At 41.9% G+C, this 23,369-nt stretch overlaps 1 protein-coding gene across 1 annotated transcript in view; it reads left to right on the forward strand.

The window, feature by feature from the left end:
• LOC139644490 (sodium/hydrogen exchanger 5-like) overlaps positions 1–16,727 on the forward strand; it is an 18,235-nt gene extending 1,508 nt beyond the window's left edge. The window contains exons 4-10 of the mRNA XM_071519858.1: positions 1,072–1,198; positions 9,045–9,136; positions 11,700–11,826; positions 12,517–12,666; positions 13,956–14,025; positions 15,234–15,362; positions 16,129–16,727. Of these exons, the coding sequence (XP_071375959.1) occupies positions 1,072–1,198; positions 9,045–9,136; positions 11,700–11,826; positions 12,517–12,666; positions 13,956–14,025; positions 15,234–15,362; positions 16,129–16,727 (1,294 nt within the window). The remainder of the gene's footprint in view (positions 1–1,071; positions 1,199–9,044; positions 9,137–11,699; positions 11,827–12,516; positions 12,667–13,955; positions 14,026–15,233; positions 15,363–16,128) is intronic.
• Positions 16,728–23,369: the final 6,642 nt, after the last annotated feature.

The following is a 23,369-nucleotide window of genomic DNA, read 5'->3' on the forward strand; positions in this document are numbered from 1 at the left end:
TTTTTTTTGCATTTTTGACAGATTTATATACAAATAATGAAACAAGAATAACAAAGCATAATAACTAAGACACGATTAAAGAGTAATAAATACATAATAATAAATAAAATACATGAACAAAATAAAGAAAAATACTAAATCATAACATGAATACATTAGTTATAATAGCAGATAAAACCAAATAGCTAGAGTATGCAAAAAATTGGAGGATAAATCATTTCAGTCTAGATTAACAATAAACAATGTTTCTATTTGAGAAGTTTAATTTATTTAAAAATGTGCTCACACATTTCACACATCTTACAGAGAGCTAATTACTGTACACTCTTTGTACTTCTCCCATTTTCCCCATCTTTCCTCAAAAAGATGGACTTGATTCCTGATTTTCATAGTTATTTTTTCCATTGCATATATTTAATTTACCAGATCTTTCCATTTACAATTAATTAAATCATCAACCTTAAACCAATTCCTTGTTATTTGCTTAATTATGGATACTCTTATTACTAAAAACAAATGCAGATCACTTTTTTGAATCTCATCTGGTATTTTCCCTAATAATAAAATTACTGGGTTTTTGATTAAACTTAAATTAAAAATGTTTGAGATTTCCCAAAAGCCACTGATTATTTTACATGACCAGAATAGATGAATGTGTGCTTGCCATCTCCTCGCCACATTCTCTCCAGCATCTTGGCGTTACGTTTTTCATCATACTAATATCATACTAATATCATTCTACCATAATATTAACACCATACTATCATCATACTAACATCATAGAAGCATTTGTCTGCCATTCAATAAAATTAATTTCTTAGGCCGTCATTGTAACTTTTGGATTTCCTGTGTGGAGAAGATTTCCCACCAGTGAACAAACTGACCCTAGAATTTAATTTGGGCAAACAGGGAGAATCTACAGCAGCTCAGTTAGTGATGAGATAAACTGACAAAATAACTCTTTCAGATATATGACTTGTTTGGTTAAACTGTCCCTTTAAAACACCTCTGTCTCTTCTTCTCTCTTCCTCTCTCCTCCTCCCCCTCTCTCCTCTTCTCTCTCCTCCTCAGATGGGAGCAGTTTGATAAGAACTACCTGAGCAAGCTGCTGCTGAGGAAGTCGGTCTACCGGAAGAGTGAACTGTGGGAGGCCTACCAGAAGATCAACATCAGAGACGCCATCAGCGTCATCGACCAGGTAGGCAGGAGGAGCAGGAGGAGGAGGAGGGGGGAGGGGGGATGAACGAGGGAGGATGGAGGGAGGGAAAGACGAGGGAAGTGGTTGTTAAGGAGTGATGGAGATCAAAGCGTAAAGGAGAGAAAATACACTGGCTGGTTTGGAGAGCTGAGAGTCTAAAAGAGAAACCAGGGGCCGGATTCACCAATGAGTTCTCAAGATAGATCTTAAGAAATGACATAAGAGGAAATTTTAGGAAGTTCTTAAGAAGGATAGGCTCTTAGAAGAAGGCTCTTAAGTGCAATTCCTCAATATTTTCTTAGTAACAGTCTCATTTCTTACGAATTTCAAAATCTCAAAATAGGGCCTGAATGAATTCTGGTTAATAAACCATTGAGGCTAGGAGACAAGGCTAGGAGGCTAGGAGACAAGGCTAGGAGGCTAGGAGACAAGGCTAGGAGGCAACCCAAAGTGCTTCCATCTTCAAAACAATTGGGGAAAAACCTATTTAGAGCAACTAGAGCAAAGATTTAAACATTGGTTGCAGTTGGTAAAAATTTGCAGCTTATTTTCAAGGCCTACCTGGCCCTACACCAAATAAAGCTTTACAATAAATGTTCATCTTAATGTTAGGTGTAGGGGAACCTATGAAGACTTTGAACTATAACCTACTTGTCTAAAATGTGTTTAAATATATGATATTAGAGGCTTACCTTTTCACTGTAGGAGTTTTAAGACAGGTGAAGGGCCGTCTTAAAGTTAAGAAAAAAATCAAGAACAAATTTGAGAACGTTCATTTCATTTATTCCTAAGTTTTTTCTTAGGAAGAAACATAAGAAGAAAGTTAAGAAAATATAAAAGAACTGTTTTTGAGAATAGCGTTTTTTCCTATTTTTTTTTTCTTAAGACTAAAGTTAAGAACAAAATGGCTCTTGAGAAGATTTTTTATCTGAAGACGGTTTTGTGAATCTGGCCCCAGATCTTCCAATGTCTGATGAAGCTCCTCTGTGAAGACCAACCCGGTGTCGCTCTCCAACTCAACTTTACCGTCATTCCACCTTGTGCACAGTGAAACTTCTTCTTCTTTTTCCATTCACACATTCCAAACAAAGCATTCAGGACTTGAGGATGAATCCCAGTGTCCAAGGAGACGAATCCTCCAGCTCTGCCTCCTGTCCAGATGGTGTCTGTCAGGTTTAGGAGTTCCTCAAAGGACAGGACAATCTCCCCAGTCAAAGTCAGTGTTTCCCGCCCTGAGAACAGCTGGGCGATGTCCTGCCTTCCCCTCCTGAGTCTCCGAATGGTTTTCCAGAACGTCTTTGAGGCGTCTGAAAGTCATCAGCCCCTCTGAACTCCTTCTGCTTCTGCAGCTCCAGCAGCTGCAGCCTGTCTGCCTGCTGGTTCCTCTGCTGAGTCAGGAGTCTTCTCTGCCAGCCGGACCTGGAAGGCCTCCTCCTTCGGCTCGACAGCCTCCCTCACCGCTGGAGTCCATCGGTGGGCTCTTGGGTTGCCGCCATGACAGGCACAGACCTCCTTCTGGCCACAGCTGCTACCAGCTGCTTCCACATCAGAGGTTTTGAACAGAGTCCAGTCTGACTCCAGTCCACAACCTCTGACAGGGCACAGAAACAGTTTGTCCTGAGGTGAGGGTTGAAATCATTACAGTCACGGTCCTCTACCAGGCGTTCCCAGCAAACCCTCAATACATGTTTGGGTCTTCAGAAAGAAAAGGTCCAGAGTGCTCGGAAGTTCAAAGAGGTATGATGAAGGTGCTCTTTGGTAGGGAACACAAAAGTTCAAAAAAGAAGAAAGGTCCAAGGCACTCTTCTGGCAAAAAGTTTAAAAGCCTTTATTCAGATGGCTATTTCATGGTGAGATTCTTAAAAACATAGACAAAGCTTGTGCATAAACTGGGTTACAACCCACGCGTAGCGGCACAAACAGCCTTCTTCACCCCAGTTCTATTTTCTATCACCATGAAATAGCCATCTGAATAAGGCTTTTAAACTTTTTGCCACTTTTTTGAACATGTTTGGGTCTACTGGGCCTGTCCAGCAGCAGCCAGCCAGAGACTCCTGAGTAAGTGAGAGAGAGAGAGCGCCCGCACTGTGTGGAGGTGAGACCAGCTTCCTCTAGCTGGTACCTCTCAACCTCTCACACCAGCTGAGGCTCCTTTCCCACTGAGAGTTTACTTTCCATGTTCTTCGCTTTGGGGGATGTTCTTGAAGATCTTGTTGAGCTACTCATAGGGATCCTCTTGAATCACTCTATGTCTGGCCCCTCACCTGAGACCGGTTTGCCCTGGGTGTCCCTACCAGGACCACATGGCTCTCAGCGTCACTGAGGCTGACAAACCCCTCTGCCATCATAAGGTTGCGATTCTAGAAGAAAACGAGCCTGAACAGCCGCAAGATGTCGCTGAACATTTTGAACATCTCAGAGACAGATTTTACGGTAGGGGGTAACGCTTTAAAGGTCAGTTTTAGGTTCAACCAACTACAGACTAAATTCATTCATTCATTCAACCTTTATTTAGATCTCGGAGATCATTGAGGGTATACACTCATTTACAATGATGCCGAGAGTACAAAGTAAATACACATACAAAACAACCAACGAGAAAACAAATAAACAAACAACAGAACACAAATTAAAAACAAACACAGTTAAAACAGTTCATTGTCATGTCTTACTGTTAGGGATGCCCACCCAAGCTTTTCATACAAGAAGCAATGATGTGTGGAATAACTGTCACCAGTAATAAATCTTAAGGCGGAGTGATAAACTGAATCTAGGGGTTTAAGAGTGGAGGCAGAGGCGTGTCCATGAATAACATCACCATAATCCAAAACAGACAAGAGGACAGCCTCAATTATCTGCTTCCTAAATCAAACAGACTGAAGCTGAGGTAAACTACAGTGAAAGGAAACAGGAGAGATGGGATAATGATGGACATGAATTAATGTTCTCATCTCAGTTTCACTGTCAGTTCCATAAATGTCCACTAGATGGCAAACTTCTCCAACACAGAACAGAAACACTGCAGATTTTTGTCTGGCTGTTCCATCTCTCTCCTCTTTACACTACCACCCCACCTCCTCCCTATTGTCAGTACAGCACAGCCTTGACCCACAATGCATTTGGGTGGAAGCATTATTGGACTGAACTGCAGGGTAGAACAAACAGAAAGATGAAGTGTTTTACCAAGTTCTACTTCAGGACTTAATAATAATAATAATAATACATTTTATTTATATAGCACACTTTAAAATACAACAAAATCTCAAGGTGCTTCACAGAAAGAGTAAAACAATCATAGTATATCATTAAAATTGGTCAATTTACACAAAAAAACATGCGATTATAGGCATAAACCAAAATAAGGGTTGAAATAAGATGAATAAAATTAATGTGGTTGTTTGTAATGAGGAAAACTGTCCTGCAGTGAGACAGACAACACAGCAACCAAACAGACAAACAGCAGAAACATTGAAAAGAGGTGCAGCAGGTTGACTGACAGTCAGAGTCTTGTTCTGGTTTATCAGGTTTGCAGGATGTGTGATAAACCTGAACTTCAGTCTGTTTGGTTTAGTGTGTGGCTGGCTGACCTCTGACCTGAAGGGGGGGGGGCTTCAGGTTCTCCTCCAGGGTGACCAGGCCGGTCTGGGACACTCTAGGGCCGGATTCACCAAACCCTCTTAAGAAAAAAAATCTTCTCAATTTATTCTTGATTTTTTTCTTAACTTTAAGACGGCCCTTCACCTGTCTTAAAACTCCTACAGTGAAAAGGTAAGCCTCTAATATCATATATTTAAACACGTTTTAGACAAGTAGGCTATAGTTCAAAGTCTTCATAGGTTCCCCTACACCTAACATTAAGATGAACATTTATTGTAAAGCTTTATTTGGTGTAGAGCCAGGTAGGCCTCTGTCTCATGTCTGTTGGAAATAAGCTGCAAATTTTACAGTTACCAACAGCAACCAATGTTTAAATCTTTGCTCTAGTTGCTCTAAATAGGTTTTTCCCCAATAGTTTTGTAGATGGAAGCACTTTGGGTTGCCTCCTAGCCTTGTCTCCTAGCCTCCTAGCCTTGTCTCCTAGCCTCCTAGCCTTGTCTCCTAGCCTCAATGGCAGTAAGCCTAAAGTTTATTAACCAGAATTAATTCAGGCCCTATTTTGAGAAGTTTGAGAAGTAGGAAAATTAAAGAAATTCGTAAGAAATGAGACTGTTACTAAGAAAATATTGAGGAATTGCACTTAAGAGCTTTCTTAAGAACGTCCTAAAATTTCCTCTTATGTCATTTCTTAAGATCTATCTTAAGAACACATTGGTGAATCCGGCCCCTGGTCTTCATAAAGGACTGACAGAGACTGGTCTAAAAACCTGAAACTCTCCTCAGATCCTTTTCCACTGTCAGATCTCATCAATCTGTGATGTTCAATACTTTCCAGGAGTTATTTAGTTATTAAGTGTTCTAGTTTACTATTTTGGTGAACCCACTTTCCCTCAACCTGCCTTGTCTACTTCTACTGCAGTTTGTGATTTCCTACATTTCCCAGAATGCCTTAGCAATAGCGCAATGAGTTTTTCCAGTGGCGAGAGCGATGCTGTGGTGCAAAAAAAAAAAATAGCAAAAAAAAAGATGTTGAAGAGAGTGTTGTATTTCACACTCTACCGATCCACTACACACCACACAGATCCACAAATGCTGCAGTGCATTCTGGTCTCTCTCCTGCTCCTGCAGTGCATTCTGGTCTCTCTCCTGCTCCTGTGGTGGAGAAACTGGTCTCTCTCCTCTTCTCCGATGGATCTCTCCCTGTGTGATTGTTGAACGTCTCTCGGTACAAAATGGCGGCTCTAGAAAGAAGCCCTCGCTCTTTGATTCTGAGGGACTGACACCAAAACCTGACGTTTACCGCTGAGGTTTTACATCCTGAAACATTTTCTCATATCAAACTCCACTGGAGCTGCTGGAAACATCTGGAGGTGACGTCACCTCGTCTGCGATTGGCCGGTTATCCACCAAGAAGAAAAACACAACAAACTACTGAATGGAGCCAGGAATGAAAAGAACATCAACAATAACTGTTTTAACAGTTATGTTAGTTAAAGTGTTTTAGGAGATTTTTCTTTAAACAACCTCCCAGTATAAACAGACCTCCTCTGTACTTCATCACATCCAGACAGCTCTCCTCATACTAATGTAATAGTATTAGAAATTGGACCAGCTGTAACATTCGACCTGTTGACATTTTCTCGACGTTGGCAAGATAAATCAGAAAAAAAAACGCTCCAATCACAACAAGCCCCGCCTCCTCTGTAGTGACGCTGTCACTGCAGGAAACATCCGAGAAAGTCAAACAGTCAAACAGTGTGGTCAGGAACAAGGTTATTATCGTAAACAAAAACTAACGAAATAAAGTGAAAACTAGGTGTGAAAAAACATTTTCGTTAACTGAAATAAAAATAAAAACGAGACTTTACAAAAAAACAATAACTAACTGAAACTGTATTGTGTGTTTACAAAACTAACTAAAATAAACTAAAATTATAGAGAAAATGTCTTTAGTTTTCGTCTTTGTCAATTTATTTCATACATAAGCCTAGTATTTTGAATTTTTGAATCTCGCCCCGACAAATACCCCATATTACAAAAAAGACTAAAACTAAGACTGAAACTAATAAAAACTAAACTAAAACTAAGCATTTTCAAAAAATATAAACTAAACTAAACTAGCAAACCCGCTTTAAAAACTAATTAAAACTAAACTGAAATTGAAAACAAAAAGTCAGAACAAAATAAAAATAAAAACTAGTGAAAAATGCAAAACTATAATAACCTTGGTCAGGAAGAGGCCCGGTGTGAAGCAGGACCCTCCCTGGATAAATAAAGGTTAGAAAAGAGCGTGGCAGGCGGCCATGACAGTTCCTGTATAGCTGTGAAGTTTTATGCTCTAATTCATAAAACACAGTCAGGAAAAGCACTTCCTGAGACCCTGACTCCCGTGCTCCTCGGCCTCCGGGGGGGAAAGCTAAGTGCTAATATTAGCGCTGAGTTGGAGGCGGGACGGTCAGTTTAATGTCGGCCCACCTAGTCAGTGGAAAAAAACCCAACATGAAACATTGTTTTATGGCGGGAGGAAAAAGAAAAACAACGTTGACAGGAAAGTTTTATGAAGCTTTTTTTAAAAAGCAGCCGGCTCCTTTAATGTCAACACAGCAAATTAAACCAGACTCTGTCTCAGTGTGGCTTCATGCTCAGAACGCTCCACACTGCTTTCAGTTCACTGTTCACTCTGCTGCTGAAGGTTAGAGAAATTATTCCTTTGATGGGATTTCTAATTGTCACCCTCATCACGTCCTGTCAGCTCTACACCAAACTGTCCTCAGATCAGCTATTGGCAGCAGACTTATCTTATAGTTAAGCTAAGTTTCTGCATCTATTAGAGAATTATTCCCACTCTGCATGGCCGGGGAACACAGCAGCCTGTATGCTGTCTGGTGGAAATTTTCAAATGGGGAATTAAAGGGGGAATATTTTTCAAATATCGTTTGTCATTTGTCACAGCAGGTATGATAGACAGAGGGGTGGAGAGCTTTAGTTCACTTTTCTGCAGTGGTGGAAGAAGTACTGAGATGTTTTACTTCAGTAAAAGTAGCAATACAACAATGTAAAGATACTCCATTACAAGTAAAGGTCCTGCATTCAAAATCTTACTTAAGTAAAAGTACATGCAAACTGTCCCCATTTAGAGTTATATTTTTCATAAATTATTGGAATATTAATACTGATTTATTGACATACATGTACATGTAAGCAGCATTTTAAAGTTGTCAACGTGAAGCTAATCTTAAAAATGTAGCTATACTTTTGGGTAGTCTAATCTATAACAATGCTATTTTATAGTTATTTTATAAAGATGATCAAATGATTAAATATAAAATATTGATCTGAAAAGTAACTAGTAACTATAGCTGTGAAATAAATGTAATGGAGTAAAAAAATACAGTATTTCCCTCTAAAATGTAGTGGAGTAAAATGGAAATACTCAAGTAAAGTACAAGTACCTCAAAATTGTACTTAAGTACAGTACTTGAGTAAATGTACTTAGTTACTTTCCACCACTGCTTTTCTTTTCTGGAAACATGCTTGGTGTGATCTGAATTATCCTGATGCAGGAAGCTCCACCCACCTGGTGCTCCACGCAGGCTAAAACAAACACCCGGGCTGCGTTCATGTTCAGATCGTTCAGGTTTGTCTGAACTCAGCAGAGTCTCCTCCTGTAGCTGGTTCTGTTCAGACGACCTCTGAACCACTGAGACTCCTGGAGGTCTGAGTTTGTTAATCCAACTACAGGGAACTGCCCCGAAACACAAGATTCAACATTCAAGATTCAAGATTTCCTTTATTGTCATTGTACAAGTACAACAAAATTGCGATTGCAGCTCCCTGAGTTTGATGCATAACAAACTAAACAATAATCAACAAGTAAATGAAGTAACAATAGAATAAATAAAAAACCCTAAGAGTAATCAGTTAAAAAACTTAAGAGCAGTCAAATAAGAACATTTCCAAGTAGAGTATGTAAACAGTAACATGTTGTCCGTTTATAGTTCATTTGCTGTAGAGACGGGGGTGGGGGTGGGGGGGGTGGGGGTGGAGAAACAGGAGAGGAGAGATTGAACAAAACCAAAATGCTAAAACTCTGTTAGTCACAAGGGATGAAAGGAAAGAGGAGAAACAGAAGGTGATCACACCCTGTAGAGGATGCTTTACCTTTACCTCTGTGTGTGTGTGTGTGTGTGTGTGTGTGTGTGTGTGTGTGTGTGTGTGTGTGTGTGTGTGTGTGTGTGTGTGTGTGTAGGGTGGGAACGTCCTGACCTCTGCCAGACTCTCCCTGCCCTCCATGGCCAGCAGAACCTCTTTCCCTGAAGTCACCAACGTCACCAACTACCTGTGAGTCACGTTTCTGTGTGTGTGTGTGTGTGTGTGTGTGTGTGTGCGTGTGTGTTGTGTGTGTGTGTGTGTGTGTGTGTGTGTGTGTGTGTGTGTGTGTGTGTGTGTGTGTGTGTGTGTGTGTGTGTGTGTGTGTGTGCGTGCGTGCGTGTGTGTGTGTGTGTGTGTGTGTGAAAAAACGAGACCTGCTCTCAAAAAATGATTGACAGGACAGAACAACACTTCCTCTCCAAACTGGACTGACTAGATTCTGGAGATATTAGCGGATTAATTTCAGTCAGATTTTTATCACACATGCAAATGATTGTTTGTTCATGCGTGTGTGTGTGTGTGTGTGTGTGTGTGTGTGTACTGAACTGCCTTATTTGACCTCTTATCATTAGATAAACTATTCAAACACGTGTGTTCACTTATTATGATATGAAGGAGTGTTGTTGTGCCTTTTGGCTCAAGAGTTTGAATCCAACATGAAGAAAGTGTCAGGTACTCTGAATAAATTAATAACTAAGTGATTTTTTAAAAAGATAGTAGGTTTTTCTTTTAGTTTTTAGGAATATATGGATGATGAATATATGGGACTGTCGTTAACTCACGTGTGTGTTGACCAGCCTCAGTCTGTCTTATCATTATTTAAACAGTTCAGATGTGTGTGTTCATGGGTGTGTGTGTGTGTATAATATGAAGGAGTTTCTTTATATCTTTATCTGTGTTTCTATTGGGGCCCGAAGTCGACTTCTCATCCAGTAGTTCTCCTGTTCTAATGTGCCGTGCTGTAGGAGAGTCAACAGGAAGCTCTGTGGTCTGACTGCAGGCTTTGATCCAGCAGATTACTGTGGTGTCTGTTTATATGAAGCCTCGGGGACATGGATGGAAATCTGCTGGCATAAACACTAGGGCTGAACGATTTTGAAAAAATATCTAATTGCGATTATTCTGACTGATATTGCAATTGCGATATGATTTGCGATATTAGAGGGAATGATAATTTTTACATCATTATTCTCATTTTCATTGAAAAATGTATTAAAATGATTATGGTGTGATTTTTTCAGGGATCTGTACCAAACAAAGATGTTTTCTTAAGTCTGTAGAATATGATGTGTAGGCCAGGACATCTCTGCAGCACCACAATATTTACTTTAAAATGATATTTTGACACATTTCACCTTTAATAAATATTGCGCCTCCTGCGATTTGAAAATTGCAGTAGGCCATATTGCGATTTTGATAAAATTTCTAATATACCAGATGTCATGGGAATCTGCAGCAGCATGGCTAAGGCTAATCTACCAGATGTAGTGACAAGGGGAATCCATCATGGTTAATGCTAAAACATCAGATCAGTGCCTATGGGGATTTGCACTAGGAAGGCTGATGCTCCTCCGCTCCTCCCCCTACCCACACATTATAATTACATCATTCATTCATAATTTCATTCAGTAAATTCAATTTAAAATCATTATAATTTAATTATCTGGAAGTCACAATATGCTAACAAGCAGCAAACGTCCGTTCCAGAGAAGTCATGTTAGCATCATGTTAGCATCATGTTAGCATGTTGAGACTTAAAGAGAAAAACATTTTAATCATCATGCTGTTGTTTGAGAACCGTAGCAGGTAACGACAAATTATTTACACCTTATACTTTTCACTTCACATTTCAATCAAACGGCATCATATCATATCAGAAGTCAGTCAGAGTTGGAGGTGCTGAGAGAAAGTCTATATAATGACGTCATATTAAATGCTGCGCAACATTCATTTTTGTATTAATTTGAATGGCCAACATTTTACACCAGTTTTAGAACATTTTACACAACAACAGACAGCAAACCTGAACACCAACATGCTGTAAGTCAAAGCAGCAGAGTGCCATATTCAGCTATGGACAGTTCACACATGGAATGCAGGTTTATTCCTAATCAGAAGACAGTTTATTGTTGAGTGAGCCACAGCCATGCTATACGGGTAGCGATAGAACAAGGCACTTGAACTTTATAACACACACACACACACACACACACACACACACACACACACACACAAAGCAACTGAAAACATTAATAATAACTGAATTCATTGAAGACCGCACTCCAAAACGCAACTCCACTCTACAGAGACGTCCTCTTGCTCTCATTCGAAGCATGTCGCACTACCAGATCTGTGACAGAAACAAGAAATAACGTAACTTACTAAATGATATAATAAATAATACGCCCTGTAACCAGTGAGACAGGAAAGTGAGAGACAGGGAGCGAGCTACATAACGAATCGTCCGGCAGCACCACCACACCAAGTTTAAAACAATGAACACACACAGCATCTGAAATGTACAGTGTGGCGGGGCTTAGCCTTGCAGTTACAGCCCCCCGCCAGTAGGGGGTGCTGCAGCCCCCTCAGCACCCCGACTTCCAGAGTCCCTGATCAGAGGCAGAGGACACTGACGGATCAGATCTGATCATCTGATTATCAAACACATCGACAAACCCACACACAGTCTAACCCTACAGTGTATAGTGTCATTCTAACTGTGTGTTGTTGGCGTGTTGTTGGCGTGTTCCAGGCGTGAGAACGGCAGTGGCGTGTGTCTGGACCTCCAGGTGATCGATAACGTCCCCGGGGCCAAAGTGGAGGAGGACACAGAGACGCACCATGTCCTGACAGGGAACCTGTACAAACCCAGGAGACGGGTAACACACACACACACACACACACACACACACACACACACACACACACACACACACTGACACCACATTTCAAATGTTTTATCGTAATTACATTTTTATAATTCTCTTCTTAAAACCACAAAGCTTTTTAGATTTTCCTTTTTCATCTCATTGTTTTATCTTTGATTCTGTTTAATTTTGTAGCCCTTTTGTATTTTTTTCTCTTTTATTTTCTACATTAAATTTTGTCTACCTTGATTTAATTAATTCAGTTGTACTTTGCACTTTATGACATTTTGCTTTTCTTGCTTTCTGTAATTACATTGTCGTTACATTGTAACATTTGTTTTGGAAAGTCCAATATGAATAAAGTTTATTATTATGAAAAATCAGCATCACGGATTACCAGGTACATGAATACATTAATTAGCTTTGGTGACATTGGTGCAGAGATTACTTTTTTATTTTTTTTATTTTATTATTTGCCACTACATCACTGACCTCAGTACATACAGACACACATGGTTCAGGAACAGAACCTCATGTTGTTTAAATCTACTAAATTAAAAGAATTCAGATTCAGATACCACAGAGGTTAAACTGTGTTTCAGGCTGATTAAGAATACTAAAAGCACACACACACACACACACACACACACACACACACACACAGGTGAAAGCTGTGTGTCGACCTGTGCTGTCCCTCTGCAGTACCAGTCCCACTACAGCCGTCACTTCATGCCGGTGGGGGAGAAGGAGCGTCAGGACCGGGAGGTTTTCCAGAGGAACATGAGGAGCCGCATGGAGACGTTCAAATCCACCAGACACAAACGACACAAGAAGGAGCGCAGCCAGAAGAAGGCAGGACACATTAAAAAATACATTTTCTTAGGGAATTTCCTGGTTACGTGGGAGGTTTAGGTGTTGGAGTGCATTCTGGGCAGGAAAAGTGAACGAATAACAGTTTTAATTCCCATAAAACTACCATTGTGGTGCCCTGGAGCCAGGCATTTAAAGGATAATACCAGTTATTTTTATAGTCAGTCCCAGCGGTCCGGCTTCCTCTCTGTTTCTGCACACAGTCAGCATAGTTCAGATATCAAGGCTCATTTTCCTCCTTCATTCCTTCTTGTCCGGTATGAAAATCAAACTTCCACAGAGAGGGAGAGAATCCATCACAGGAAACATGAAACCAAACTTTCTGTTTTCTCCTTTATTTCTGAGTGTTTTCATCTCCGCTCTGCTGCCTGTCAGTCAGCTGACACCACAGGAAGAGATGAGTCTCCTCCAGGAAATAATCCTCAAAACACTTTACTGTCACATCCACAGCTTTTTATTTAGCAGGGACAGCAGTTCAGTTCAGAATCAGAAATTGAAACTGTTAATTAAGAGTTAGTTAATGCTTATTAAGCATTAACTAACTTAGTGACCCTTATTGTAAAGTGTTACCAAAAGATTGTGGGAAATATAAACCAGATGTAGAGAGAAGTGAATTGACTAAATGACACTGCTGCTCTCCTTTAACCCCTAACCGCTCCAGTACAGCTGCTCAGTGGCCGACAGTCTGCTGGTTGTACTGGTCAGCTCCCAGTGTGACTGTGGGAAACTGTGTGAGTGTGAAGCAGGAGGAGCTGGAAAAGAGCCTGAGCTAAGTGAAGTTTCCCTGGAGAAATAAATGTAAAAACTGAACTGAATCAGAAGTCCAGAGAGCAGAAGTCTGTACTGCTGAAGGCCAGGCTGCTCCCATCCCGTCCCGTCCCGTCCCGTCCCGTCCCGTCCCGTCCCGCCCCGCCCCGTCCCGTCCCGTCCCGTCCCGTCCCGTCCCGTCCCGTCCCGTCCCGTCCCGTCCCGTCCTCCCTGCAGGACCAGCCAGCCTGTGTCACCCTCTGAACTCCATACATCACATTCCTGCATCTCTGAGCAGTTTGTGAAACAGACGTTTAGCATGTCCTCCTGAGCCCCAGAGGCTAATTATTACCTTGGCTGTGCTGACATTCTCCATTTTTCGTTTGTCAGAAAATTCCTTAATTACAGTGAAAAGCTTTCACCCGTTCTTTGTTATGAAAGACAAAGACACGGGCTAATTGAAGGCTGGCTGCTTCCTGTTATGGCTGCTGGTTAACTGCTGTTTACCGTCCCGGTTCCCACAGCGCCGAGGATCCGACGCCAAGGAGGACGGCAACGACAAACCCAGACGCAACGTCAGCTGGCAGGACAAAGGTAACGCAAATAAAGACGCTAATAGGTCTGAATTATGTTGAATTATGTTGAATTAGAAGGATCTGCTGCTCTCAGACAGGTCTGCTAATCTGCAGCAGTGTGAAGTAAATGAGATTAAATCAGTTTGGTGTGGAGCTGAAACAGGTGAGTAGAGGAGGACAGAGTCTAAACCATCAGAAGCAGCTGCATGCAGGTCCAACTGTCTGCAGGTTTTCACTCCTCCTCTCTGGCTGAAGGTTGATCAGTGAGTATGGAGTTACTTTGGCATGTTTTTATTGTGAAAGTGAAAAAAAAAAGTTTTGAAACTGAAAAAAGGTTTGGTTCCTACAGAAGAGGATTAGGGCCACATGTGAAAAATGTATTTGAGTTCTGAGTTTAAAGTCAGAATTCTGAGATTAAACTCAGAACTCAAATACATTCTTCACATGTGGCCCTAATCCTCTTCCGTAGGAACCAAAACAAGTTTAGAAAGTGAAAAAAAGGTTTCAATTTTGGATTCTTCTCCTTTCAATTACAATGTCCTTTTTCCATTCATTAAATTAATTAATTCAAATCTTTTTTCATCCATTCAAATCTCTTCTTACAAGCTTTCATCATATTAACATAATCACATAATGACACACACACACACACACACACACACACACACACACACACACACACACACACACAAAAATACATGGGAGGGGATGGAATTATTTTTCTGTTACTTATTTTTTTTTTGTTATTTAATAATTTAATTGATGATTAATCTCTTGTTACATGCTTTGGCAATATTGTTTGTTTGTGAACTGTCATGCCAATAAAGAAATTGAAAATTGAAAATTGAACATAATCCAGAGTGTGTTGGCAAAGTTCCCAGTCAGCATTTACTGTTCAGCCATCTTGATTGGTGGAGAACAGATGTGATCGACCTGTCAATCACCTGTCATCATCATAACCCTCCCTGACCACGCCCCTCTGCTCTCCACCCGCCCACAACAAAACAGGGCCAGAAAGATTTGAATGAATGGAAAAGGGAAGGTTTTTGGTCACTTTCAAAACTTTTTTTTTCACTTTCAAAATAAAGACAAAAGTAACCTCACATACACTGAGCTGCTGCGGTGTTTGGACTGGACTGCTGGTCCTGCTGGTCCTGGTCCGGTGTGTTAGAGGCTGGTGTGTTTGTCTCAGATCCGGTGTGTTAGAGGCTGGTGTGTTTGTCTCAGATCCGGTGGTGGTTCCAGTCGACTCGGAGGAGGAGAGAGGCGAACACTCGGAGCCGGAGAAGGAGGAAGACGTCGGCATCACCTTCGTGGCTCGCAACGCGGAAACACCCAAAGAACGACCCAAATCAGGTACCAGGCTGTTCCCACACAGTAAAACACCAAAGGCCCATGGAGATGCTCATAACTCATCCCAGAGTTTCTGCAGGATGCTGTGACCTGTGACCTTTGACCTCCTTACTGTAGGTTGCTTGTAATGTTGGTGATGTAGGAACTGAAGCTTTTTTTTTACTGTTGAGCTCAGTGAAGTCTCTCTGGATGAGAGCCACAGACTGTAGATGGTTTTCATTTTCACCTTAACCACACACACACTGCCAAGGACTCGGTCGATCTGTCGCTCTGTTCTCATTTTCTTCTGCTTTGGTATTGCCGATGTCATAAATTGACATTGTTTTAACAAGTTTATTTAGCTAACTAGCAAGTTAGTCAATTAGGCAGCTTTAATGGAAAATAAACAGAAAAACTCAATAAAACTCCCTCAGAGCTTATCATCCACCCCAACGATGGATCAGCCGTTCTTCAAGCTTCGTTTCTGAGACGTTTATTCCTGCCGTCTTTTAAATTAAAGTTGTAGAGAACTGGGAAGCTTTCTTTCTTTCTTCTCCATATTGAACTATTTGAACTAAACCACTTGTTTCAGTAGGGAAACAAGGAAGTGCAGAAATCTGATTGGCTGTTGATGGTGAGAGGCTTGGGAGTGCAGGTTTACTCCAGACCGCATCAGTCTCAGCAGCCTGGAAACCTGCACAGCTGATAATATGCTGATGATGCATCATTGTTCTTGATGATTCTTAATTCTCCTGCCATGTTCTGTCTTGTAATAAACTGCTTCCTCTAGTCCCAGCAGGTCTGGACGGGTGTCAGAGCCCGGTGGCGGCCCCCCCCTCCCCCACCAGCGGAGAGAACCAGTTGCCGTGGAAGGGGGGGGCGGGCTCCCTGCCTCCCTGTGTGTCGGTGGAGGCCACTAAGATCATCCCCGTGGACCTCCAGCAGGCCTGGAACCAGAGCATCTCCTCCCTGGAGAGCATCTCCTCCCCCCCGGCCCCCGCCGAGCCCCTGCACCCCCGGGTGAGCGCCCTGTCCAGGCTGGGGGGAGCGCGCCCCGCCTCCTACACCCCCCCCGGCAGCTCGTCCGGCAGCACCTCCTCCATCGGGGCGCAGGTGGCTCAGGGTTCGGCCGCCTTCCGCTTCCCCGAGAAGGAGAAGGAGGAGGAGGAGGAGGAGGAGGAGGAAGAGGAGATGCGGCCGCTCATGTCGTCTCTGAGGCCCCCCGGCCCCCCGCCGCCTCCCCCCGGCCCCGGCTCCGCCCCCGCCCCCGGCCCCGGCTCCGCCCTCGGCCCGGGGCGGAGGAGGAACCCCTGTGTGTACCTGAGGAGCCTGGTGACGGCGCCCCCTCCAGGCAGCGAGGCGCGCAGCAGAGGGCCGACCCAGCTGTAAACACTGACTGGAGATCAGTGTCTGGGAGGAACTCTCCACCGATTAGTATCTTCAGGACACTTTCACTGCCTCACACACACACACACACACTTCCAGACACACTCAGACATACATACATAGTAGAAGATATGTGTTTCCACCATGTTGGACCAACACGCAGCAGTTCAGACACACAGACTGTCTGTTGGACTGGAATGTAGATCAGACTGTCCAATAGGAACCCAGTCGCCATTTCTCTGTTTCTCAGCCATTTACTGTAAATGTCTCTCAGTCTGCTGCTCCGTCCTCTTCCAGGCCGATCTCCACCTGGTGTCAGAATGCTGATCTGGATCCAGATCTGCTATCTGGATCACGATCGGTCCATCACGCCGTTTTGCATTCACCCTGCTATTTATATGTGTTGTGGTTGTCTGCATTTTGCATTGAATGTCACTGTTCCTGCGCACTATGCAAAGCAGGCAGGTGGGGAGGAGGCGCTGTCAACAAAAACAAACATGGCGGATGTAGAGTCATTAGACTGATGCTGTACAACCTGCATTTACTTTTGAGGCAGAAAGGCTCGTCTTTTGCATCCACAGAACTTGAACGGGTAGAATAGTCCTTCCACTGTTTGCCATGGTAATTTGGCATAAAATGGTGACTCTCATGGTGTCAGTCATGTACGGAGCCCAGGAGCGGCCATTGGGAGAGAAAAAAGTGATATTGAGTCACGATTTACTGTAACATGCGTCACGTTTTAGTTCATCCGTGCGCACGAGATACAATTCGTTCCCTCGATTTCGTTAAACTGTGCAGTTTAGTAAAAAATGCAACTTAAAAGGTACTTTTTAGGTGTTGCAGATAGGCCTAGTAAGGGTTTGGTATGTTAATATCCATTGTCTGTTTACACTGAATAGGCAAATCCCCCAAATATTGCAACATATTTATCCACTTAACCTTCAGGCCATGTAAACACAATCAGGTGCTGCAACACACCCAGGACAGGCCACATTTAAACATGATCACCAATATGTGACTGACTCTTTATAAGCTCCTGAAGAGCGCATGTGTTATATATCAGAGCACCATGTCACTATTTAGAGGCACGTTTTGGCAATTTGTGCGTAAAGAGGAAATCAAGGGAATGAATTGTATCACGTGTGCACAAAAAAAGACATTACAGACGCACGTTACAGTAAATCGTGGCCACAACATAAATACTTTTTCTCCTGATGGACACTCCCAGGCTTCATGCCACCTAGTGGAAGCAGAGCGACAACTTCATTCAGCTGCAGTGGCGGTGTTCCTCTGCTCTGCTGTGAAACCTCTCAGCTCAGCGACTTGCTGAAGTCGGTTTATACAGAAGCTAGTCCAGCGGTTCACATAGAAATCCGTCCAGGAGCGTTGATTTGAATGGGAAAGACCGTTCTCTCCGTTCAGGTTCTGTGTGGAAACAGAAACGCAGACAGGTTGTTTTCAGCTGCAGCGACTCCTTCATGATGTCATGACCCTGTGGGCGGGGCTTCCTCACCGACACCAACAGGTCGCATTTCCACCTGGCTGAGATCCGATCACATGATCACATTCCCATCACAGCGTGTGCGTTTCCATCTCGCATCAGCATGTTTTCCTGATCCAGAGTCAGATCCAGATCGCAGTTTAATCCCTGCTGGAAATGCAGTCACAGACAGCTGATCAGTTTAAAGCCTGTTGAAAATCTGTCTGCTTACACACCGGCTTCATGGGCCGAGTCTGTCAGGCATCCAAGACTGCATTCAACCTCCTCTCACACACACACACACACACACACACACACACACACACACACACACACACACACACAGAGGACCCCCCAGGGAGGACAGTGGGAGCAGCCTGGGAGCTTTGGGAGCTTTGGGAGCTCGGTCTGTCTGAAGCAGCACAAAGCGTCCTGGCAGTGAGGCAGCGTCATGTGACCGGCCAGCAGGGGTCAGAGGTCACCGGGCCCTACAGAGGCTCACTGCCGCTGCTTGGTGGTGAAGCTGGGGAGTCGCACTGCTGCGAATCACCTTCAGCACTCATATTCACTCATATTCATATTCACTGTTAGGCTTCAACCTGTATGGGTTTAGAGGGCCGATACCTTTGGATTGAAGTTTCCTCTGATCATTTTAACGATAAAAAATTCCAAATACTCTACTAGAATTTAATCCTGTCAGAGTGGAAAAGCCTCTGAAACTGAATTTATATCATACTCATACATATTTGTGTGGAATCTGATCAAAATGCTGCACTAGAATCAGTTCAAGTTAAAGGATAAAACAGATGTTTTTTTTTTTAAAGTTTCTGCACACAGTCAGCGTAGTTCAGATATCAGGCTCGTCTTCCTCCTTCAGAAGACATTCGCTGCCCTTCATTCTGGTCCAGGATGAGAAAAAACCAGCTTCCACTTCCCCGCGCTGCGCTCTGCCTCCTGTCAGTCAGCTGACACCACAGGAAGAAATGAAGTAATAATCCTCAGAAACACTTTCCTGTCACATCCACGGCTTTTCATTTAGCGGGACAGCAGCTCATTTCAAGCTAGGTCTGACTTGGTGACTTTAAAAACAAAACGAGTAAATGTTAAAAAATCAAATGACTCTAAATGACACCAGTATTCTCCTTTAACAGTTTCCCATAGACAACCTGTGTACTATTGATCAGTTCTACAATAAATATGTAATCAATCAAATTGCATCATACCAATCATAGTGGAGGAGGACGTTGATTGTTAATGAAAGGCCGATAGGAGCCTGATGCTCACTGCTGTCTGACTCACATTCCCCTTTAAAGTGACTTGATAGAAGCTTTAAACTTTATTTCTCTTAGTCGTTGTTCTTCTTGCCAAACCGTCCTCACATCTAACTTATTTTCTATTTATTCTATCAAAGCTTATCCTATAAATGCTGATGTATTTTTTTTTTTTGTAAAGCTGCAAATATAAAATCTTGCAACACTACAAAGAATAGTTTATTTTGAATGACCAAAGTGTATAAAAGAGCATAATGAACATTTATACAGTATATCTGTCTTTAATTGCCTTACTCTGTCGCGTCTGTGTCGCAGTGTGCTGATCAGTGTTTCCGTCCAGTGTGTGTGTGTGTGTGTGTGTGTGTGTGTGTGTGTGTTGTGAAGCTCAGAGGACCAATCAGACCGTCCGGAGGTTTATTCAGTCGACCAGCAGCTTGCTGCGTTCACACTCAGCTGGTGAAATTAGACTTTTATGTAATCATTTAGTGTTTAATCATAAGTAGCGTAGTGTGTGCACTTGTTTTGCCAAAGATCTGCTCTGCTGAATACCAGAGCTGCTTTACTGGATCAGATTCAGCTCTTCTGTCTGTAAAGTCCAGCAGCCTGTTGCAGCAGCTCAACTGCAGTTCAGACGTCGGTTAGTTTCACAATAAATTCTCACTGAATCCAAATTCAGGCATTACTAAAGTTTTAATGTTTGCACCAGTTAAATATTTCCAACGTAGACGTAAGTTAACAACCCTAACACCCTCCACCAGGTGTACAGTCTTTGTAAAACAGCTGTTTGCATGGCTAGTCCGTTTGATACACAGAAAACTGAACTGATGAAGAAACTTTAATTTTAGCTAGCTAACAATAAAATAAATGTTTTTCCATCCAGTTAGTGATGGGGGAATTCCATCATAACCTGTAACCTGTAACCTGACCCTTGAAATCAACAGTTCATTAACGGTTGCATATACAAGTTGATTTGTCTCACACATTATTGGCCACAGGAGGTGAAAACGCCCGTCTGACACAATGTTCTGGTTTGTTTTCCCTTTACTTCTCTGCTAGATCAGTGGTTCTCAACCTGGGGGGTAAGGACCCCCTAGGGGGTCGCAAGCTAATTTTGGGGGGTCGCAAGATGATTTATGGGACAGGAAAAAAGCATATTTACAATACAATACAATACAAATTTATTATCATGTCTAATTTTTGCTTTTTTTCTTGTGAAATACTGAATAGTTTTCAGCCTTTCGGTCTCTGATAATGGAACACATGAAAGGACCTGAAAAGGGAAAATCATTCTGTGGTTGAACTGTTCATCGCTTCATATTAAGGGCTCACAGGCTGAAAGGGTTGAGAGCCACTGTGCTAGATGAGCCTCCGGTCTCCAGTCTCCAACTAAACACAGTTTCATGTCGACTTTACACCCAAACCTACGACCCGACACACGTCCAGCCGGTGCAACAGGCTGCAGGGCGTTTCACTCTCTATATGCCTCTGCTGTTGTCTCTGTGTAACGTTCATTGTAATAGACAGACAGAAACGTGACGCTGCATGCAATAAGGCCTTTATCACGATGGAAAGGTACTTGAAGCAGAGCTGACACCAGACTTTGTGCGGTGGGATTAGCGGTCTGGTTCCAGCACAAAACCCAAATATCTGCCATTCATTCTGAATTACCTTAATGACAAAGCCAGTATTATATCTGAGCAGAGGAACCAGATAATCACTCAGTAGTTCGACTAGTTCTGCTTCAGCTCGTCACGTCGGTGTGCTTCTTATACTGTTCCTTCATCCTGACTGTGCTGTTCCTCGTCAGCCTGCTGAATTCAGATCAGTTCACAGAGAAGTCTCCTGTGCAGCTCTTTTGTTTTGAGAGGATTTGTCTCGTCTGTGATGATTCAGGTTGTTGTGCGGAAATGAAACGAAACATATCTGTGTGCCAAATGTTAACTTTGGCTTCTGGCCAGAGACAAAGTCAATAAATGTGAGGAGTGTTTTTCTGAACCCAGCTGCCTCTGTGCTTATTGATGCCTCCTGTCCAGTCTGACAGACACACTGACTCTATCATGATACCATATGAAAAAGGAATTTTATATGTTCTACCAAAAAAATGTTCGTAAAACATATGGCAGTAAATGAAGATATGAGATACTTCCAAGGAATGAAGAAAATTTGCCATATATGACTGAGCTACCAGTAATCTAACAGAGATTAGAAAGATATAAAAACATATAAGATTTGAAAGGTGTTGAATATATGGCACATACCACTAACCCATATGTAAAACGTGATCCATCCAAAACTTATATTACATATAAATATTTCAGTAATTGCACATGTAAGGTTCATACAAGGATTTTTCATAATCTGCAATATATGGATTAGTAGCCACTCATTTTACAGAGATTAAGCATATAAAAATGTATAAAAACCATACAAAAGATGTTTAAGTTGCTACATAGAAAATTGTATTGATTGATTTGAATAAAAGACATATAAGGCCTTTCTCATCCGAAAGGCATAATGTCTGATCTCCTGTCTGTTATACAAGGCAGAACAGCACTTCTATCAAATGAGCAAAACATGGACAGCATATACTTCCATAAATGAACTCAGTTTAAACTACAGTTTGCCTTCAAAAACTAGGTTTTTGAAGGCTGAGTTTTTTTTAAGCTGTAACATCATATTTTGTGCTGATATTCAATATCTTTAAAAAAAAAAAAAAAAAAAAAAAAATCCAAAATAGCATTCAGTGTTTCTTCCAGATGTTTATTCTTGCCTGGGTGTTACAGCCTCTCAGCATTTAGACCATCATCATGTGACACTGAAACTCTCCATTGAACAGGATGATAATAATAATACATATTTATGCATAGATGGATAGTATGGAATGTAATCAAAATGCTGTATACAAATCAATTCAGATTAATTGGTTCCCATAGACAACCAGTGTAGCTGGTTGATAAATTCTACACTAATAGTATAATCAAACAATCTGAATCATCCATCACACATTTTGATACATTTGATAAATACATTTTGAATCCTGACTGGGCCTTTAACCACTTCATGTTTTCCTTCAGGTGAACTATGACTTCATCAGTCTGCATACAATCCAATCTCCTCTGAATTTGTCAAGTCACTTTATCACCGTCTTTTTGAATTCACACACAATTTCATCACAGTGTTTTTCAATTCACATTCATTGTCATCACCTCTAAATGTATCAGTTCATTTTTGTTACTTCCACCCTTCTGGCGCTCGCCTTAAATGATAAATGTCAATGTTGAATGATAGAAAGTGGTGATAAATGATGAAAATGCCACTGCTTTTATCAAATCACCACCATTATAATCAAATCACTTGACGGTTTATCGCTCATTTTTTTCAATTCACAAGCATTTTCATCACTCTTGTTTTATCATTTAATTGTTGTTACTTCCACCCCTCATACCAGAGTGGGGGGTCATTTCACTAAATCCTGCATCTAATATCACTAACCATGAAAACTTCCAGCCCCGCCTTAATTGATGACTGATACTGCCTGACAATATAGCCTATTATTTGGTCAGGGTGAAGGATTTCTGGTTTTTAATCCTAAACCTGTCGGGTCAGATGTGGGCTGGAGGTGTAGAGAGTGAAACAGTGTGTGCTGTACGGGGAAATGACAGCCGGCACCAGGCTGATCCCAGAGAAATGAGCCGTTCATTTCAACAGGCTGTGTGAGCTGCAATCATGGAGAGATGATTATTTTAGATAGAAATGGAGTCTGGCTCACATTTCATCCTCTATTATGCAATATAATCTCATGTAATAGCCCATGACTTTTTATCAAATTCCCCACAGAGATCAAATCCTTTCGTGCTGAGTTTTGAGTGTGATCATTTTCTAATTTTATATTCA

Source organism: Centroberyx affinis, unplaced genomic scaffold, assembly GCF_046629955.1.
Source record: "Centroberyx affinis isolate AG114_WGS23_722 - 3 ecotype Tasmania unplaced genomic scaffold, CSIRO-AGI_Caff_v1 ptg000744l_1, whole genome shotgun sequence".
Taxonomy (NCBI): Eukaryota; Metazoa; Chordata; class Actinopteri; order Beryciformes; family Berycidae; genus Centroberyx; species Centroberyx affinis.